Below are 19,225 nucleotides of genomic sequence, written 5' to 3'. Positions count from 1 at the left end.
AAGAAAATTCAAGTGACCTTTTCTTTGCAAAGCCAAGAACATAAGAACATAAGAAAGGCTGTACCGGGTCAGACCAAAGGTCCATTTAGCTCAGTATCTGTCTACCGACAGTGACCAATGCCAGGTGCCCCAGAGGGAGTGAAGCTAACAGGCAATGATCAAGTGATCTCTCTCCTGCTATCCGTCTCCATCCTCTGATGAACAGAGGCTAAGGACACCATTCTTTACACTTCCTGTCTAATAGTCATTTATGGACTTAGCCACCGTGAATTTATCCAGTTCCATTTTAAACATTATTATAGTCCCAGCCTTCACAACCTCCTCAGGTAAGGAGTTCCACAAGTTGACTGTGCGCTGTGTGAAGAAGAACTTCCTTTTATTTGTTTTAAACCTGCTACCTATTAATTTCATTTGGTGGCCCCTAGTTCTTGTATTATGGGAATAGGTAAATAACTTTTCCTTATCCACTTTCTCAACATCACTCATGATTTTATATACCTCTATCATATCCCCCCTTAGTCTCCTCTTTTCCAAGCTGAAGAGGCCTAGCCTCTTTAATCTTTCCTCGTATGGAACCCTCTCCAAACCTCTGATCATTTTAGTTGCCCTTTTCTGAACCTTTTCTAGTGCTAGAATATCTTTTCTGAGGTGAGGAGACCACATCCATACACAGTATTCGAGATGTGGGCGTACCATGGATTTATATAAGGGCAATAATATATTCTCAGTCTTATTCTCTATCCCCTTTTTAATGATTCCTAACATCCTGTTTGCTTTTTTGAGAGCCTCTGCACACTGCGTGGACATCTTCAGAGAACTATCCACGATGACGCCAAGATCTTTTTCCTGACTCGTTGTAGCTAAATTAGCCCCCATCATATTGTGTGTATAGTTAGGGTTATTTTTTCCAATGTGCATTTACATTTATCCATATTAAATTTCATTTGCCATTTTGTTGCCCAATCACTTAGTTTTGTGAGATCTTTTTGAAGTTCTTCACAATCTGCTTTGGTCTTAACTATCTTGAGTAGTTTAGTATCATGTGCAAACTTTGCCACCTCACTGTTTACCCCTTTCTCCAGATCATTTATAAATAAATTGAATAGGATTGGTTCTAGGACTGACCCTTGGGAAACACCACTAGTTACACCTCTCCATTCTGAGAATTTACCATTTATTCCTACCCTTTGTTCCCTGTCTTTTAACTGGTTCTCAATCCATGGAAGGACCTTCCCTTTTATCCCATGACAGCTTAATTTACGTAAGAGCCTTTGGTGAGGGACCTTGTCAAAGGCTTTCTGGAAATCTAAGTACACTATGTTCACTGGATCCCCCTTGTCCACATGTTTGTTGACACCTTCAAAGAACTCTAATAGATTAGTAAGATACGATTTCCCTTTATAGAAACCATGTTGACTATTGCTCAACAGTTTGTTTTTCTATGTGTCTGACAATTTTATTCTTAACTATTATTTTGACTAATTTGCCCGGTACTGACATTAGACTTACTGGTCTGTAATTGCCGGGATCACCTCTAGAGCCCTTTTTAAATATTGGGGTTACATTAGCTAACTTCCAGTCATTGTGTACCGAAGCAGATTTAAAGGATATCTTACAAACCTTAGTTAATAGTTCTGCAACTTCACATTTGAGTTCTTTCAGAACTCTTGGGTGAATGCCATCTGGTCCTGGCGACTTGTTAATGTTGAGTTTATCAATTAATTCCAAAACCTCCTCTAGTGACACTTCAATCTGTGACAGTTCCTCAGATTTGTCACCTACAAAAGCCGGCTCAGGTTTGGGAATCTCCCTAACATCCTCAGTCGTGAAGACTGAAGCAAAGAATACATTTAGTTTCTCTGCAATGACTTTATCGTCTTTTAAGCGTTCCTTTTGTATTTCGATTGTCAAGGGGCCCCACTGGTTGTTTGGCAGGCTTCCTGCTTCTGATGTACTTAAAAAACATTTTGTTATTACCTTTGGAGTTTTTGGCTAGCCGTTCTTCAAACTCCTCTTTGGCTTTTCTTATTACGCTCTTGCACTTAAGCTGGCAGTGTCTGTGCTCCTTTCTATTTGCCTCACTAGGATTTGACTTCCACTTTTTAAAGGAAGTCTTTTTCTCTTTCACTGCTTCTTTTACATGGTTGTTAAGCCACGGTGGCTCTTTTTTAGTTCTTCTACTGTGTTTCTTAATTTGGGGTATACATTGAAGTTGGGCCTCTATTATGGTGTCTTTAAAAAGGGCCCATGCAACTTGCAGGGATTTCACTTTAGTCACTGTACCTTTTAACTTTTGTTTAACTAACCCCCTCATTTTTGTATAGTTCCCCCTTTTGAAATTAAATGCCACAGTGTTGGGCTGTTGAGGTGTTCTTCCCACCACAGGGATGTTGAATGCTATTGTATTATGGTCACTATTTCCGAGCGGTCCTGCTATAGTTACCTCTTGGACCAGCTCCTGCCCTCCACTCAGGATTAAATCTAGAGTTACCTCTCCTCTTGTGGGTTCCCGTACCAGCTGCTCCATGAAGCAGTCATTTAAAGTATTGAGAAATTTTATCTCTGCATTTCGTCCTGAAGTGAAATGTTCCCAGTCAATATGGGGATAATTGAAATCCCCCACTATTATTGGGTTCTTAATTTTGATAGCCTCTCTAATTTCCCTTAGCATTTCATCATTACTATTACTATCTATAGCGATTCTATGGAACATGTGGATTCTCTTAAGATTTTTACTTCATTTGAATCTACATTTTCTTTCACATATAGTGCAACTCCTCCCCCTGCACGACCTGTTCTGTCCTTCCGATATATTTCGTACCTGGAATGATTGTGTCCCATTGATTGCTCTCAGTCCACCAGGTTTCTGTGATGCCTATTATATCAATATCCTCCTTTATCACAAGGCACTCTAGTTCACCCATCTTATTATTTAGACTTCTAGCATTTGTGTACAAGCACTTTAAAAACTTGTCCTTGTTTATTTGTCTGCCCTTTTCTGATGTGCCAGATTCTTTTTTATGTGACTGTTTATCGTCTGATCCGGCCCTTACATTATCCTCTTCCGTCCTCTGTTCCTGACTATAACCTGGAGATTCCCTATCATCAGACTCTCCCCTAAGAGAAGTCTGTGTCCGATCCACATGCTCCTCTGCAGCAGTTGGCTTTCCCCCATCTCCTAGTTTAAAAATTGCTCTACAACCTTTTTAATGTTTAGTGCCAGCAGTCTGGTTCCACTTTGGTTTAGGTGGAGCCCATTTCTCTTGTATATGCTCCCGCTATCCCCAAAGTTTCCCCAGTTCCTAATTAACGTAAACCCCTCTTCTCTACACCATTGTCTCATCCACGCATTGAGACTCTGAAGCTCTGCCTGCCTACCTGGCCCGTTGCGTGGAACTGGGAGCATTTCTGAGAATGCCACCGTAGAGGTCCTGGATTTCAGTCCCTTCCCTAGCAGCCTAAATTTGGGTTCCAGGACATCTCTCCTACCCTTCTCTATGTCATTGGTACCTACATGTACCGCGACCACCGGCTCTTCCCCAGCACTACACATAAGTCTGTCTAGATGCCTCGAGAGATCCGCAACCTTCGCACCAGGCGGGCAAGTCACCATACGGTTCTCCCAGTCATCATAAACCCAGCTATCTATGTTTCTAATGATCGAATCTCCCATTACTAACACCTGCCTTTTCCTAGCAACCCAGAGAGGTAACCTCAATGCGAGAGGCAACCCCAGCACCATCTGGAAGGATGGTCGCAACTATGGGAAGGTTTCCCTCTGCTCCCATTGACTGCTCTGCTTCCCTGGGCCTTTCTTCCTCCTCAGCAGCACAGAGGCTGTCTGAGCGGAGGTGGGACAATTCTACAGTGTCCCAGAAAGCCTCGTCAGCATACCTCTCTGCCTCCCTTAGCTCCTCCAGTTCCGCCACCCTGGCCTCCAAAGTCTGTACGTGGTCTCTGAGGGCCAGGAGCTCCTTGCACCGACTGCACACATACGCCACCCGCCCACAGGGCAGGTAATCATACATGCTACACTCAGTGCAATAAACTGGATAGACCCCACTCTGCTGCTGGGCTTCTGCCTGCATTGTCTCCTAGTTAACGAAAGGGTGGTTTAAAGAAAGGGGTTTTGAAATGTGGTTTGGATTATAGGTTTTAAGGGGACTACGGGGAACAGGTAGGACCGACAAGGGACCCCAACTCCCTTGTGAAACTCTCTGTTAGCAGCCCCTGGTCGCAAGCTCCCTGGTCGCTTGTGCGTGGCTTTATAAAGCCCTGGCCTGAGTGAATGCCCCACCCACTGATTAAGACTCAGCCAATAACCAGAGGCTTCGAGCTTTCAAACCTTCCTTTGAAGCTCATGGCCTCCAACTGCCAGCCACAGCATACAGTCCTTCAACCAACCAACCAGCCAACCAAACAGACTGACAAACACAAGCTCAGCACACAGCAAGTAACTCCCAAACACACACACACGCACACACACACATTACAGACAGTCACTTACCCCACAGATGCAGTATTTGCTCCTCTTTCACCCGGAGAACTCCCTTGCGAAACTCCCTGTTAGCAGCTGTAGCTCTCCCAGGCTTTGCAGCAGGGAATTGAAATTTGGCAGGAAAGTGGCCTTTTATCCTTTTGCCATCCTTGTGACAATCTATCCACATTTGGCTAAATTATAAACCTTTGAAAAATCTTAGTTTGCACATGCTCACTAGAGTATATTTATATATGTGTGTGTAATATAATATGTTAATTTTTTCCTCTTTTTGCATTATTTCACAGACATCCAATCCAGAGACTCCTGAGGAGGATTACGATTTAGGTAAACTTCTTTCTTTTCACATTATGGAGCAGATTAGAATTTATGAATTAATACCCTTCTTCTTTGAACTGAAATTTCACTACCACTAAAATAAGTAAGCTTGTAAGCATGCAAATGGTTTAGTTGAAAGCAAACCAAAATGTACAACTTGGACAAGGATGTCAGTTTTATGTTTCGTTAGTTTTATGTGGTTTCGTCACACCTTTAAAAGTACAGTACAGGTGTGCTAAAGGAAAGATGTTTTGTTGAAAGCCGTTGAAATTCAGTGCAACTTACTAACAATGAGATGCAGAACAGTGTATTTTTAGACTCTGTGCAGAGAATAGGTACTGTAGCTCAGCTGAAAAGTGTGGTAAACTCATGCAAATTGTAAGAATTTACACAAACAAGTTAATGAGATACCTACTGTATGTAGTTCTATAGAAATCTACCAACATAGAAGAGTATATATCTCCGGGGATTGGTAATGGTATAAAGACCTTTGCAGCTCTTCGCTGATAGTTCTATCTGAGGGGTTATGATAAAAAAAATTTGATCTGACAGGTGTTTGACGATTTACGTGAAACAAGATAGTAGCCTATTTTCTTTTTCTACAGTGCTGCTTAAAGTTCAGACTTGCAGGGAGAATGTGCCTTCTGTGGGTTCAAAGGGAGGGCCTGTGAAGAGCTGCAGAACTAAAGAGTGAGCTCATTGGGTGAGAACATAGGACTGGAAAACCAAGTGTTCACAGGTTTGTAGGATGAGGTGGATATCTGGCAGCTCCAGAATATTGATGTGGAGCCTCTTCTGTTCCTCAAAATCAAAATGGACTCCCCACGCTCCTGAAATTGACATTAGTGGTGGTCCATAGAGGATTGGAAGAAAGGTGAGAAGGCCTGGAAGAAGGATGGGATGATGGGACGACCCAGACAGAGAAGTCCACATGGATAGGTGAAGGAAGAAGAGTTCCTTCTGGGAAGTTGGGGAAAGGCACTTGATTAGAACAAAGTTGAGGGTGTAAATATAACCTGGTCCATAGGACAGAGTCCTTACAGGCTGCACATTGATTTAGGAAACACAGAATTCGCCTGGCTGGTGTAGGAGAAGAGTTAAAGTTATGGCAGCTGACAAGTGAATGAGCAAGAATAGGGCCAGACTGGGGCTTATATAAGGCCTTTGCTTCCTTGCTTTATTGGTAAAGAGAGCCAAAAACTGTGTGTCCTTACTGTGTCTCTGAGGTAGAATGGGAGAAGTGAAGACTATGACAAAAGAAATGATCAGTAAGTAATTTTCCCTTATCATCCCAAGTAAATTTAAAAAATAATGATTGAAAGCTTTAAAATATGCTGTGCATTAAAAATATTTGACATTGGATCACTGCATTTCTCTTAATTGTTTTATTTTCTAGTGTCCAGCATGGATACAGAGGAGGAAAGCTTAATAATTCCCATCAGTAAAGATGTTTATGAAATCCTTACAAGACAAGAGAGCTGTCTACGTGACCTCATTGAGAAGAAGTTTGGTTGTATAGCTCTTCTTAAGAGTATAAGATGTCCTCTTGAAGTATACAGGAAAACCCTGAAGGAAGGAATTGAGATATCTGTTTGGATGGATGATATGACAAGACATAATGCTGATGCTTTGGTGAATGCAGCCAATGAACATCTGCACCATATTGGAGGCCTTGCTCTTGCCCTGGCGAAAGCTGGTGGGCCAGAAATTAAACAAGAGAGTAAACGTTATATTGAGCGCCATGGAACACTCACCACTGGTCAAATAGCGGTAACAGGTGGAGGCAGGCTTTCGTGTAAGAAAATTATCCACACAGTAGGTCCAAGATGGTCTGTATATGAAAGTGAGAGATGTTGTCAAACCCTTGAGGTAGCCATTATAAATATCCTGCAGTATGTTAATGCTCCAGAGAATAATATAAAATCTGTGGCTATCCCTGCAGTGAGCTCAGGAATTTTTGGCTTCCCACTAGATTTATGTGCTCAAGTGATTGTACAGACTATAAAGAATTTTGTTGAACTAGCTCCATTATTTGGCTGGGTCAAAGAAATCCACTTGGTGAACGTTGATGAGCCCACAGTTGCGGCAATGAAAAGGGCCTGTGAAAAGTTGCTGGGGAGGAGTGACATCAACTCACTTCAGGAGACTGTGCCACCTTCAGCAAACCAGCTTCCAGATTCCATCACAATTAATGGTCTTCACCTACATATCATAAGAGGACAAATTGAAGATCAGCATGTAAGTCTTCACAGTGGACCCTGGGGACCCTGATCTTGTAAAGTACTGAGTGTGGAGTTGCATCTCAGCACCTTGCAGGATTGGATCCTAAGAGATTAGAGGGCATGTTGTATTGTTCAAGTAAATATGCATCTTGCCCTCTTGTCTTTAGCCACCAAACATTAGAATCAGTGAACCAATACAATATATACCCAGGTGTCTTCTTATTATATAGCTATTGAATTTGAAAAGTTTTCTTTGTGAGTGAGCCCTGCTATGAGAGGATAGAAGACAACACCAGATAGAATAAAGTTATTGGCTGTCCTGACTCTACGTTAATATTTACTTTTTTTTTAATGTAATATTTTAATAACATTTTTTAATGTAGTCCCAAGAAGCTTACTCTCCTAGATCCCATCATGTCCTGCCTTCTTTTTTTTTTCCTGGAATGGGATGAATGCTCCTCTGAAGATGTCTACGCTACTGGCTAAATCGGCATTGCTGTGATTGATGCAGCAGTGTTGATTAGGCGTGTCTGGTGAAGGCATGCTAAGTTGACGGGAAAGCGTCTTCCATTGACATAGTGGGGTGTAGATACCACTGTAAGTTGACATAAGTTAAGTTGATTTCAGTTACATAACTTGAGTAACTGAACTAGTGTAATTTAGATTGACGTATAGCATTAGTGTAGACCAGCCCTCAGTCTCACTATTGGTGCATTTAGTATATACTACAACAGCTGAAGATATTTTCTAAAACCAGTGTACACATCATCTTTAACTGGTATTTGATTTAAACAAACCTATTTAATTTATTATAGCATGGTAAAAACCATGGCAATCCTAGTTATGGGCAAACCAGAAAGGGTGATTAGATCAGAAGCTGCATCACCTGCTAGCATTTGTTTGAAACAGACCGTATTGCACAGAATTTTCCATACCTTGTTTGTTAAAGAAACATTTGGACTCCTTAAGAAGTTTGTTTTTATAGATGTGGAAATAAAAGACACCAATTGAGACCTTTGGTTGATGGCGGAGAAATTCTGTCAGCTGACTATGGAAAGTTATATTTCTTCTGAGCAATTGAATGGGTGTAGCCCAAAGCCTTATATTTTTAGTTACTCTTAAACAATCAAGCTAAGGTTAGACTCATTATTCCTGCGGTCAAAATACCATAAGCAAAAATTTTGCATTTCACAAATTTAGTTCCAAATTACAGCAGCCCTAGGGAGTATGTGATGGGCAGAAGGAGAAAGCTTAGGGATTTCCATCCTCTCATAGTGCTCCTGCACAGAAGGCAGCCATAATTTTGCAATTCCTCCTGAGTATACAAGATTGTGAGGACTATTTGCATGGCCAGCAGTGCTTACTACTTTAAGACTACATTTACAATACATACCACTGTCGGTGTTGTGTAGGCTACATGTAGTTACATGCCACAGTGAAAAGCCTGCTGCATCCTCCGCTTTCTGCAGTGTGTAGGTTTTCATGTCTGTGAAAGGCTCTGGCAGAGGGAGACAGGGAAAATTTGAGCAGTTTCTTGCTGCCGGAGCCTTTCACTGCAGTGGAAAGGCTCTAGGAATGGCTCCAACAGTGGGGAGCTAGTGGACCCTTTCTCTGCTGCTTCCTTCCCCATCTCCCCTGCCTGATGGCTGGAGTCTTTCCTTGCACTGGGAAAATGCTCCAGCGGCAGGGAGGCAGTGACACTACAATACTAAAAAAAAGCAGTGTAGATGGTGAGGCACAGCGTGGGTGAGTAGAATGAGTGTAGGGGATGTACTTGTATACATAAGCACACTCTTCAACTGTGTCTTTACCTGCCTAAGCCTTACCTCACTGGCTACACTGTTATTTAATGTGTGGTGAGGGCAGCAGCTGTTATGTATTCTACCCAACATTGAAAGAAGTATGTAGTGTAGATGTCCCTTAAAAGGTGAAGTTCCTGGATGGATGGAGTTTTTATAAGAAAAAGCTCCACCAGCTGCACAGGTACATTTGAAGTGGGGATCAGACTGCAGTGCGGGTAGAATATGCATTTACCTGAAGTGAAATATAGTGAGAGGTTATGTTATTTTCTTCCAGACTGCAATTATTGTTAATTCTGTGGTCATGAATGATCTGTCAAGAGGAAACATTTCAAGTGCAATTCTGAAAAAAGCAGGCTCATCTCTTCAGCAGGAATTTCTGTGTGAGTCTCAAAAACTTCCTCCATCTTGTGAGAAATTCATATTGACAAAAGGATACAATCTGGCCTGCAAGTCTGTGCTCCATGTAGTATGGTCATCACAAAGCAGCAGTGATTCACGCAAGGTGATGTTCTGTTAGAGAGGATTTTCACTCCTCTTTTTCATATCAAAAAGTAAAATAAAGTCTAAAACTCTCCTTTTTTTCTGCAGGTTCTAAAAACTGCAATGTCAAAATGTTTGCTTAAGATTCAGGAGCATCCATTTCCTTCAATTTCTTTCCCAGTAATTGGATCTGAAGTATTACATTTGGTAAAGGATGAAGTGGCAGATATTATGATTGACCAAGTTTTAAGCTTTGCAAAGGAATATCCTGGGAGGAAGTTAGATGTGTATTTTGTGATCCATCCAAATAACAGTTTTGTCTACAAGGTAAGGTATTTAGCATTAACTGTAAGTAGAAGAACCCACAATAACCGTGAAGAAAGTTTCCTTGAATTTCTACAAGTACTTTACATACCAAACTATATTCTATATATCATTTCTAACAATAGATAGCAAGCCTCTGGTGTGTCTTGTGAATAAACTTGGGGGAAGATCAAACTTGGCAAGGTTGGACTGGGAGTTTGATTGACATCTTTCCCTGAAAGAGACAATAAATGGCATCCTAGCAGGGGACGGCAATCAGCCTATGTAAGAAACAAATCCTCAGGGAATATGAATTCTAGTCTAGCGTTGCAGAGTGCTTTCCCTCTTTTGCCCAGTTGCCCACTTTCTCCCTGCTGCATGGCTCTGCGGAAGGGAAAATGTGCAGATGGGGTGTGTCTGCTGGTTCAGTTGGCAGGAACTTCAGACAGGCTCTGATTGGAAATCCCCCAGTCCCCTGGGGAGCTTACTTAGTTGCCTTCCTATCTGTAGCCCCAATGCCATGGCTGTCACCTAGGCCTCCTGAAGTTCTTGGGGCATACAGTATACAGTGAAGGTGTTGCTTCCAACTTACTGGGGACTTCCTAAAGTACTTCTGCTGAAGTTATGCCATGGGAAATGCGTTTAGCAAATTCAGTCAATACATCTCCTGTAGCAATGTATTGTTACAAAGGACTTTGCCTTCTATGGTAGACTAGGCTGTAGACACCTGAGGCCAAATTGTCTGCTGGTGATTTCAGTGGAACTGTCCTAGTTTATGCCAGCACAGAATTTGGCCCAGATGATTTATACATGGCTGTTTTAGGTATCTATATACATAAAAATATAATTATAAATTGATGCTGTTCTCGTTGAACCCAAAACTCCCACTGATTTCAGTAGGTGAGAAGTGAGCCTATATACTGTAGCAAAAGTAATAAACGGTACAATAGAGTGTGGGCTGGCAAAAAGGTTATATTATGCTCTTGCTTCTGCTCTGAAAGGCTGTCATGGACAATTGAATCATACTCAGGACCAAATTCAGATGTGAAGTGTAATGTGGTATCAGTAACTGAGTGTAAGGGAGTCCGAACATAATTTACATATTGAAGATCTGGAAAAAGGGGTAGCCAATCCTACCTCTGTGGTCCTTCTAGTTATTCTTCCATGCCATTGATGTGTAGATTACATCAAGTTTGACTCCTAGAGTCAGATAACCCGAATTATACCCACTCATTGACATGTAACTTATACCACCTTGCATGTAAACTCTGATGTTGCCCCTCAGTTTTAGAAGTATTTACAATAAAAATTTTCAAGTTTAATTACAATGACTTTTGCTCATTTATGCTTTAGATCTGCAGTATAATTTCTTCATTTTTTTTGTCAGTATAATTCATTTAAAATCTTATTTTCTAATGTAGTATTAATTTGCAATGTACTTTTCATGGTATTTGTAGATGATTTTTATCATTTTTTTTCTATAAGTCAGAACTCTGACAAATTATGTTTGATTATCATTTGTCTCTGTGTTTCCTTGGACCACATGCTCACACAGCCAGTTATTTCACTGAAGTGCCAAAGGCTGTCCTGTCTTTGCCACAGGCCTTGAAGGCTAAAAAAAACAACATGAATAGTGTATTTTCACTGCCAGGGATGACAGTCTGCAGGAAGCACAAACCCACTTCTCAGAGCCGTGCTCAGTAGCTTTCCACATGAGACTATGGAGAGGAGCTTTGTGACTTAGATATGGGGATAGTCAGTGCATCACAATGCACAGCATGGATTCATCAGCATAAAACTGTAAGTAGAAGAAATTGCTTCTGCTCTGGCCCATAAACTGTAACAGCCTGGCTACATGGGTTCCCCACATATTACCTCCAGATGAAACTGGGGAGAATGCCACCCATGCATGCCATCCATGTCCCTGTACAAAGCCCTGGAACCAGGTTTGGCACAGGAGACCAGCATCAGGGCCTGTGTGAAAGGAGACTGACTAAAATTGTTTTCCTAACAGAAATCTGGAGAGACAGCCTCTGTTCATTTGTTACTGGTTTGACACATAGCTGGTTGTAAACTGATTCTAAATCTTTCTTTGTCAAGGCTTTCCGAACCAAGTTTGATTCAGCAAAAAGCAAACTGGGAGAATATGCGGAATGCAACAGAAGTGGTGATTTGGGTAAGTAAGGAGCACAAGGGATGAGTAAGGTTCTGAAAATTATACTCTCCTAATAAATACCTGTTATCTGGGGGAAACCATCACATAAGAGCTCTGTGTTTAATTTTTGACTCTTGTTTCGTTGTCAGACTGGGTGATAAAGAGGTGAAGACGACAATACTGGTTTTGGTATATTGGGGAACATGTGTTACCTCTTCTAAAATTGTGTTTTGCAAAATTAGTTTTAGTATTATGATATTTCATTAGACTCCTTTTGACTTATCGGATTCTCATTCATGTAAACAAAAATGTAACTGTTGCATTAACTATTCAGTTCTTCAGATGCTTTGCAGTCTTTTGCCCCTTGAAGAACCCATGTCATTGACATTGATGTTATCAGGAGTTAGGGCTGAGTACTGATCTTTGGGTTTGCTAGTTCAAAAGCAGGATTTCTTAAATGTGAATACAAACTAGAGGAAGCTGAGCTTTGATAGTTATCAATTATTCTCTCTAATCAGTCATCTTCATCCCAATTCCTTCCATTTCAGGAGCCAATGGGTATGGTTAATTGTTGACACAGAAAGTTCTAGCTACTCTGCTTTGGCACCTTCATTCCAGCTCATGCAAACTGATACAGAACATGGTCAGCACTATCCTGTAGAATGTAGGGTTTGTCATATAGACTCAGATCCTTGCTGCCTCTGGCAGTGTTTGGGTAGCTTGATGCTTCACAGAAAGGCTGAGTGCATTTTAGTTACTATAAAGTTCCAGAGTTTATTGTATATGTTTAATTAACGGTAAAACCTGTACCTGCAATAGGCAGTGCCATGTCTTTAGTTACCACTTTAAAGTTTCCGGTACAGTTTTGTTCAGCTTTTGGCCTGGTCATGTGAGATGTTGAGCACCGTCAGTACCAACTGCAATCAGTGGGATTGCACTGATGGCACAACGTACTTCATGTGATTGAGTCCTGATGCCAAAGGGTAAAATTTCAGTTCAAGAGATGTGAGGATGGCATCATGGGTTGGCGTTCCTTCCCTCCTTGTAGGCAGGCGAGTGGTATTTGCGTTGTGCCTCCTATGTTCAAATGATTGCAAGCAGCACTCCAGCCTATTACCATTTCCATCAATGGACTTTTTATTATAAGCTGAGAATGTTGTCATTTGAAACGTATTCTAGCTAGTCAATGCAAAGTGAATATGAGTAAAACACATTGATTTTAGCACTGATTTACATCCTACTTAAAAAAAAAATCCAGAGAGAACACAGATGTAGTTAAAATGCAAAAGGTACTTCATTTATTCAGAGCCAGATTCCAGAAGGGATTTAAAAGGGCTCCTTTGTGAGTAGGACAGTATCCTTTCCTTCACTTCCCTGTAGAGCTACAATGTAGTCTCTTAACACAAAAACAGCCCTAACTAGAGACTTAAAAGCAAGATTTATGTTTTCAGTCTGTAAATATTTAATTTCATCATCTCCAGTTTCTCCTGGAATAGCAGCGTCTGCTTAAACCACACGTTAGAGGAATATGGAAGAACATGAAAATTAAGAACAAGTTTCTAAATGGCTCACAGAAAAGGAACTACCATTTAATTTGACTTCAAAATGTAATGATGTTATACACCTGGGATGAAACTGTATTTATTAATTATTAATAGGGCCAAATCCTGGTCCCACTTAAATCAATGAACGATTTGCCATTGACTTTAATAGGAGTGGAATTAGGCCCTTACAGGGATATTTTCAAAGGCAAAATTGAAATTTAATGGGAGTTACATGCCCAGCTGTCATTTATATCTTTAAAAATCTACCCCTTTGTGTCTATCGTAATATCCCCATTCTGAATGTACTATAGGGGCAGTAAGCTTTCCTTGTGCTGCAAAGTCTTAGGCTGCAGTACTTTTCAGTCTACCAATTGCACTTGTATAAACAGTATTTCTTTCAGGGTCACGCTCTGACAGACAAGCTGAAACAGAGAATAAAAAAACTGGACCAGCCATTGAACTTATTGGAAACCGTTGTGAAACACTGGAAGCAGCGAAAATATGGATCAAAAACATAATGCAAATCCAGGAAAGTCACCTTATTGTTATCGAAAACAATCACATTTTTAACCTTAGCAAAAAAGATCATGCAGAACTATCTCGTCTGCAGCATTTCGGTGTATCAATATCAGAAGAAGTGGTTGGTGGAAAGGCAAGATTAGAGATTCAAGGTCCTCTTGGTGCTGTAATTGATGCGGTGTTCGTGATCGAAAATTTACTGTGTGATGTGCAAGAGAATAATAGAGCCAAACAAGAGGAACTGCTGTTGTCAGAGGGTCAGTATGGTTAAGTGAATAAAAACAAACATCAAGCAGAGAATATGTATGTGTGTTACCAATATTTAGATGAGCTTGTATTTCAGTTTGTATGTATGATGAATATACAGTAGGGTCAGATTAGTCTGTGTGCTTAGGTACTATGGTAATAGGCACTATGCAAAGCCTTGAAAGACCATGTGTTAGTTTGTTGACTTCAGTTGATTTACTGGGCAGGATTCCTTGGGTTGCACTTTATCCCACTTGGCTGTTGCTGTTGGAGGCGGACATGACTGCTGCCAGTCCTCACCCTGGGAGTTCCACTAGGAAAGGCAGCCTAAATGCCTAGCCAGCTGAGGCTCCCTGGGAGACGTATTGAATCAGTGCATACCCTTGTTGAATTGGTCCTGCATACTTTGTATGTTGCTTGCTGCCACTCCCCTCCTGGCAGCAGACCTAGGGTATAGCTACACTCCAAACTTCAAAGCGCTGCCACGGGAGCGCTACCACAGGAGCGCTGCCACGGCAGCGCTTTGAAGTGTGAGTGTAGTCGCTGCGCCAGCACTGGGAGAGAGCTCTCCCAGCGCTGCACGTACTCCACATCCTCATGGAGTTTAACTTGCAGCGCTGGGAGCGCTCCCAGCGCTGCAACACTGTTTACACTGACGCTTTACAGCGCTGTAACTTGCAGTGCTCAGGGGAGTGTTTTTTTCACACCCCTGAGCGAGAAAGTTGCAGCGCTGTAAAGCGCCAGTGTAGCCATGGCCCTAGTGCTAGCAGCTTCCTAGAGATAAAGTTGCTCAGGTGGGAGTGAATCAGGCCCTTTGACTTCAGTGTAGAAATTACTGAAGTCAATTAAGTCAATTAATTGATTTCAGTGAAGTTACAGGAAGAATGAATTTGAAACCTATACCAAATACCACCTCAATGGGCAACTTCCTGTCTTTGAAATATCCCGTTTTTCCAGGTCAGTTTTATTTGGCCTCTAGTTAAAAGCCAGCCCTATTAGACAACCATTTTTCCTGGTCATTTTAAGATGGGTCCCCCTGTATAAAAGATAGATACACAAATGCAGAGATATATAATGGAGATGATACATCCTGTGTCTCTTCTGTTTCTGATTTTTCATTGGTTCCTTTAGTAGACCTTGATTTAACAAGCATAATATATTCCGCAAATTTAAATGTAAGCTGTAACATCCTTAGCAAAGTTGACTCAGTTAAAGAATTTCTGGATCTGGACAGATAGTTATCTTATTTAAATGTGCAAGAGTGTAAAAAGGTGCCGTAGAGTCCATAGCCAAAGTTCATTGAACTCAGTAGAAGCTTTTTCACTGACATCAGCGAGCTCTGGATCAAGCCCTGTGTCCTTGATATTTTTTAAAACAAATCTTTAAATTAAAACTAATTTAGCAGTAAACTCACGACTTACTGGCAATAACCACTTGACCCTTATAGCACAAAAGAATACAGAGTATCCCACCCTCACTCAACAGAACTCCTAAGTCATCACTGCCCTCATCAAAGGTCTCTGTAAAGGAGGAGCCTTGATGCAGATGACACAAACAGCTTGCTTCAGAGAATATGTAACACTCTTCTTACCTAAGCAACCAAAATAAACTATTAACTTCCTCCTCCACTGACTTTGTTGCATTGAGGGTGAGTTTAACAAGCTGAAAGTCTTAAATTATTATTAAATATCCTGCTACTTGTATCCAGGCCATCTGGAAACTGATTATCCTCCAGAAAGACTCCGAGAGAAGACCAGGGGTACCAAAATGCGTTACCAGATCTCCCCAGTAGAATCATACTGCCAGGAATTCAAGGACCGAGAAAAACAATTTGAAAAAGCTGGGCTTCGTGTTCTCAAGGTAAAGAGAGTGTTCTTGGTAAAATGAATCTTAAAGCATCAGACATTTACAAGAACCTGGATGGAATTAAGAAGGATACATTTAAAAAAAAGAATTAGATCAAAATCAGTTGGCTCCTTATAATACTTGAATGAACTTTAGTGAAATTGTGAATGAAATCTAGATTTATTGCTCAATTAAGATGACTGTTTAAAAAACGTTACAGCTGATCACTCACAAAAATGAAGTTAAATCCTCATTTACTATTTCAGAAGGTACTGTATGTTTATTTTATATTTTTCAACCTCAAGTCCTCAGTTATAGCAAATTCTCAGGGATCAAGGAGCTGATTCCGCTCCTGATGTAGTCAGTAGTAGATTCCAGGCTGTACTTTAATGCATGAAGGGAACGTGAAGATGTACAACACATACATAGAGAAATATAAGTCTCTGTAGTAGATGTATCCTCTGTGGGGAGGAGGGAGCATTATCTAATGGATATAGCAGGTAACTAGAAGCCAGGACTTTTAGTTTCTGTTTCTAGTTCTATCACTGGCTCACTGTATGACCTTAGTCAAGTGCATTGACATCTCTGTGTCTTATTGGAAGAAAGATTGAAGCAACAGGGACTATTTCATGTAGAGGGGAGATGATACAGAGGACACATGATAAAGGTATACAGAATAATGAATGGTGTACAGAAGGTAGATCGGACACTTCTGTTTACCATCTCATAATACAAGAACAATGGATATTTGATTAAATTGAAAGGTAGCTAGTATAAATCTGATAAAAGGAAATGCTATTTTACACATTGTACAGTTGGCCTGTGGAATTAATTGCCACAAGAGCTCAATGGGGTTCAGATCAGGATTGTACAGTTCTATGGATATGAAATCATTCACTGTTCCAATAGAGAAGATTACTTAAACAAAAAAACAGAAACGAAGGGACATAAACCCGCATGCTTCAGGGCATATGCTAATCTCTAACTGAGTAGGTCAGAAAGAAACTCCTTCTATGGACAGGTTATTCCGTAACTGGGGTTCTTACACCTTACCCTGAGGCATCTGGTGTGGGCTGTTGTCATAGTCAGGATCCTGGTTTGGATGGACCACTGATCCATCCAATATGGTATCTCATATGTTCCTGTACAACCTTTTCAAAGGTGTTGCAGTAGCCATTCTCCCCCAAAGTTTGGTGCCTACCTGAGGCACAATGCCTCCTACATCCTCTGTGATGCAGAACTGTGCCTGAAAGGCACAATTCAGTCCAAAGACTTTTCTCAGTGTGGACTTTATCTTGTGAGAATTTGAGTAACTTTAACTCTTACTGAAGTCAGGACTCTCACATGAATCTCTCAGCCCCTGGCTGGATCAGGTCCTAACCACATACGCAACTCTCATTAACGTTTATGGTTGTTACTTACATCTGTATCACACAACTTGCCCAGTAGAAATCACTGGAACAGGGCACAATGGTGCTCCTGTTGACTTTAATGAGAAGCACTGGGGTCATGGTACTTTTTCTCCTGAGCAGTTGCACACTTTAGATATATGCACACTGTACCACTGATTAGCTCAAAATGGAAAAAAAAAATGCTTGTTAGATTGAAGACCATAAATTAAACGAGTGACAGTGTATGCTTTCAATGGTATGGATCTATAACTATTTGTTTATACTACAGTATTGTTGTTTATATTACAGATAGAAAAAATACATAATCCTGTTTTATCAGCTGCCTTTCAACGGATTAAAAAATGTGTAGAAGGAAAAACTATTGGAAAGCAGATATGCCATAGATTGTACCAGCGTGTTCCTGCTCAGTTCTGTAGCTTGGTATGCAGAGCTGGATTTCAGAGAACATACTCCCCTCCACCAGGTAGTTTACTGCTTTTCTTTTTTACAATGCTGTTGAAAAATTGCAGAAACATGCCATTAATAGTGTTTATATAATTCTGCTCCAAACAATAATGTAGCCATTCTACCCAGGTGTCAGTTTGCTAGTATTGCTTCATACAAAACAGTATGGACTGGACCAGCAGTTCTCAACCTGCAGGCCTCTTGCAGCCCAATCAGTACACAGCTGTGACCCATGTGATATCCTCAAGGACATACAGGTAGTATGTATATTGTATGGATGTGGACCACATAACACAGAGAGAGCTGCATATGCGGTCCACAATGGTAAATTGGTTGAGAACCACTGGACTGGATATTTGAATGTTGAGCGTTTTCACTTGGAATGTGCACTTGGTGATAGGAATATTTTGCTTCTTTAAGCAAAACAAACAGTGGTTGATTATTAAAGTTCAGCTTAGGTTAGAAAAATGGCACCTTCTTACACAAGAGATCTATTTTTTATATGTGTTCAGTCATATCTGCTTACCTTCAGAACAATAAGATTTTACTTTACACTTTTCACTGCTGTTCGTACAGCAGAGCCCAGGCAGCACTGGGAGAAGGAGCTGCTTTCCATTCCGGTTTGTGCATCATCAACAGAATTGTTATCACAGATCTAACTGCAGAATCTTTATTACTGATGACGATGTATGAGTTAGAAAGAACCCAGCTTTACTTACAGATCCCAGCTTGAGTGTGGCACTGACAGGAAAAAAAAAAGCCATATCTGATTCTCTATTCCATTATATTGGTTTTACACTAGTTTAAATCTACTGAAGTTGATGGTGTTCCAGTGGTAGAAGACTGCTTAAGATAGTGGAGAATCAGATCCAGAATGTTTTTACTTGAAAAGTGAACAAATATGATATTAAGCAATTTTACATACATTCAAGGATCCATCCAATGTTCTTGGAATATCATTTAAGAAGCCTCTGCAATAAGCTTGAAGCTTTACAAAATGTGCTGTAGAAGAGGATATAGTCTCTGGACTAAGGAGTTTACAGTCTAAATAGACAGACTGTGCCTTTCAGTCAAGTGATGTAGAAGGTGGATTTGTCACAAAGCACAGTGCAGGACTTTGGTGGTGTTTCTTTTACTTTCTTCCTAAAGGTGTTTATTATTGTACACATAACAATCCACATAGCTTCTGTTCTAGGAATTTTTACAGATGAAAAGAATAAGAGTTTAGGCCCCAGTCCTACAAGTGATAGTATGCAGCCATCTTCCTGTGCGCTATCAATTGCAGAATCAGGTCTTAGATTGTAAGATCTTCAGAAAGCAGGAGCCATGCCTTTCCACATTTCTGGGAATACCTAATATGCTTTTGGATGCTCAAAATAATAAATGACAAAATAAGACAACATTTAAGCCTAATTTTATCTCAAAGCAAAATAAGAT

General features: G+C 40.7%; 1 protein-coding gene across 3 annotated transcripts in view; it reads left to right on the top strand.

The window, feature by feature from the left end:
- The window catches only part of PARP9 (poly(ADP-ribose) polymerase family member 9), a 31,158-nt gene that overhangs the window by 6,285 nt on the left and 5,648 nt on the right, over nucleotides 1-19,225 (top strand). Inside the window, exons 2-10 of one of the 3 annotated variants that reach the window (XM_030579689.1) lie at nucleotides 4,786-4,825; nucleotides 5,422-5,519; nucleotides 6,213-7,054; nucleotides 9,115-9,342; nucleotides 9,429-9,647; nucleotides 11,724-11,799; nucleotides 13,712-14,098; nucleotides 15,796-15,947; nucleotides 17,633-17,807. In XM_030579689.1, coding sequence (XP_030435549.1) covers nucleotides 6,221-7,054; nucleotides 9,115-9,342; nucleotides 9,429-9,647; nucleotides 11,724-11,799; nucleotides 13,712-14,098; nucleotides 15,796-15,947; nucleotides 17,633-17,807 — 2,071 coding nt within the window. In that variant the 5' untranslated portion in view covers nucleotides 4,786-4,825; nucleotides 5,422-5,519; nucleotides 6,213-6,220. The remainder of the gene's footprint in view (nucleotides 1-4,785; nucleotides 4,826-5,421; nucleotides 5,520-6,212; nucleotides 7,055-9,114; nucleotides 9,343-9,428; nucleotides 9,648-11,723; nucleotides 11,800-13,711; nucleotides 14,099-15,795; nucleotides 15,948-17,632; nucleotides 17,808-19,225) is intronic. The other 2 variants (XM_030579690.1, XM_030579688.1) reach the window with 2 other exon arrangements.

Source organism: Gopherus evgoodei, chromosome 11 (genome assembly GCF_007399415.2).
Source record: "Gopherus evgoodei ecotype Sinaloan lineage chromosome 11, rGopEvg1_v1.p, whole genome shotgun sequence".
Lineage (NCBI taxonomy): Eukaryota > Metazoa > Chordata > Testudines > Testudinidae > Gopherus > Gopherus evgoodei.
Note: the sequence above shows the minus strand (reverse complement) of the source record. Positions and strands in the feature narration are given on the sequence as shown.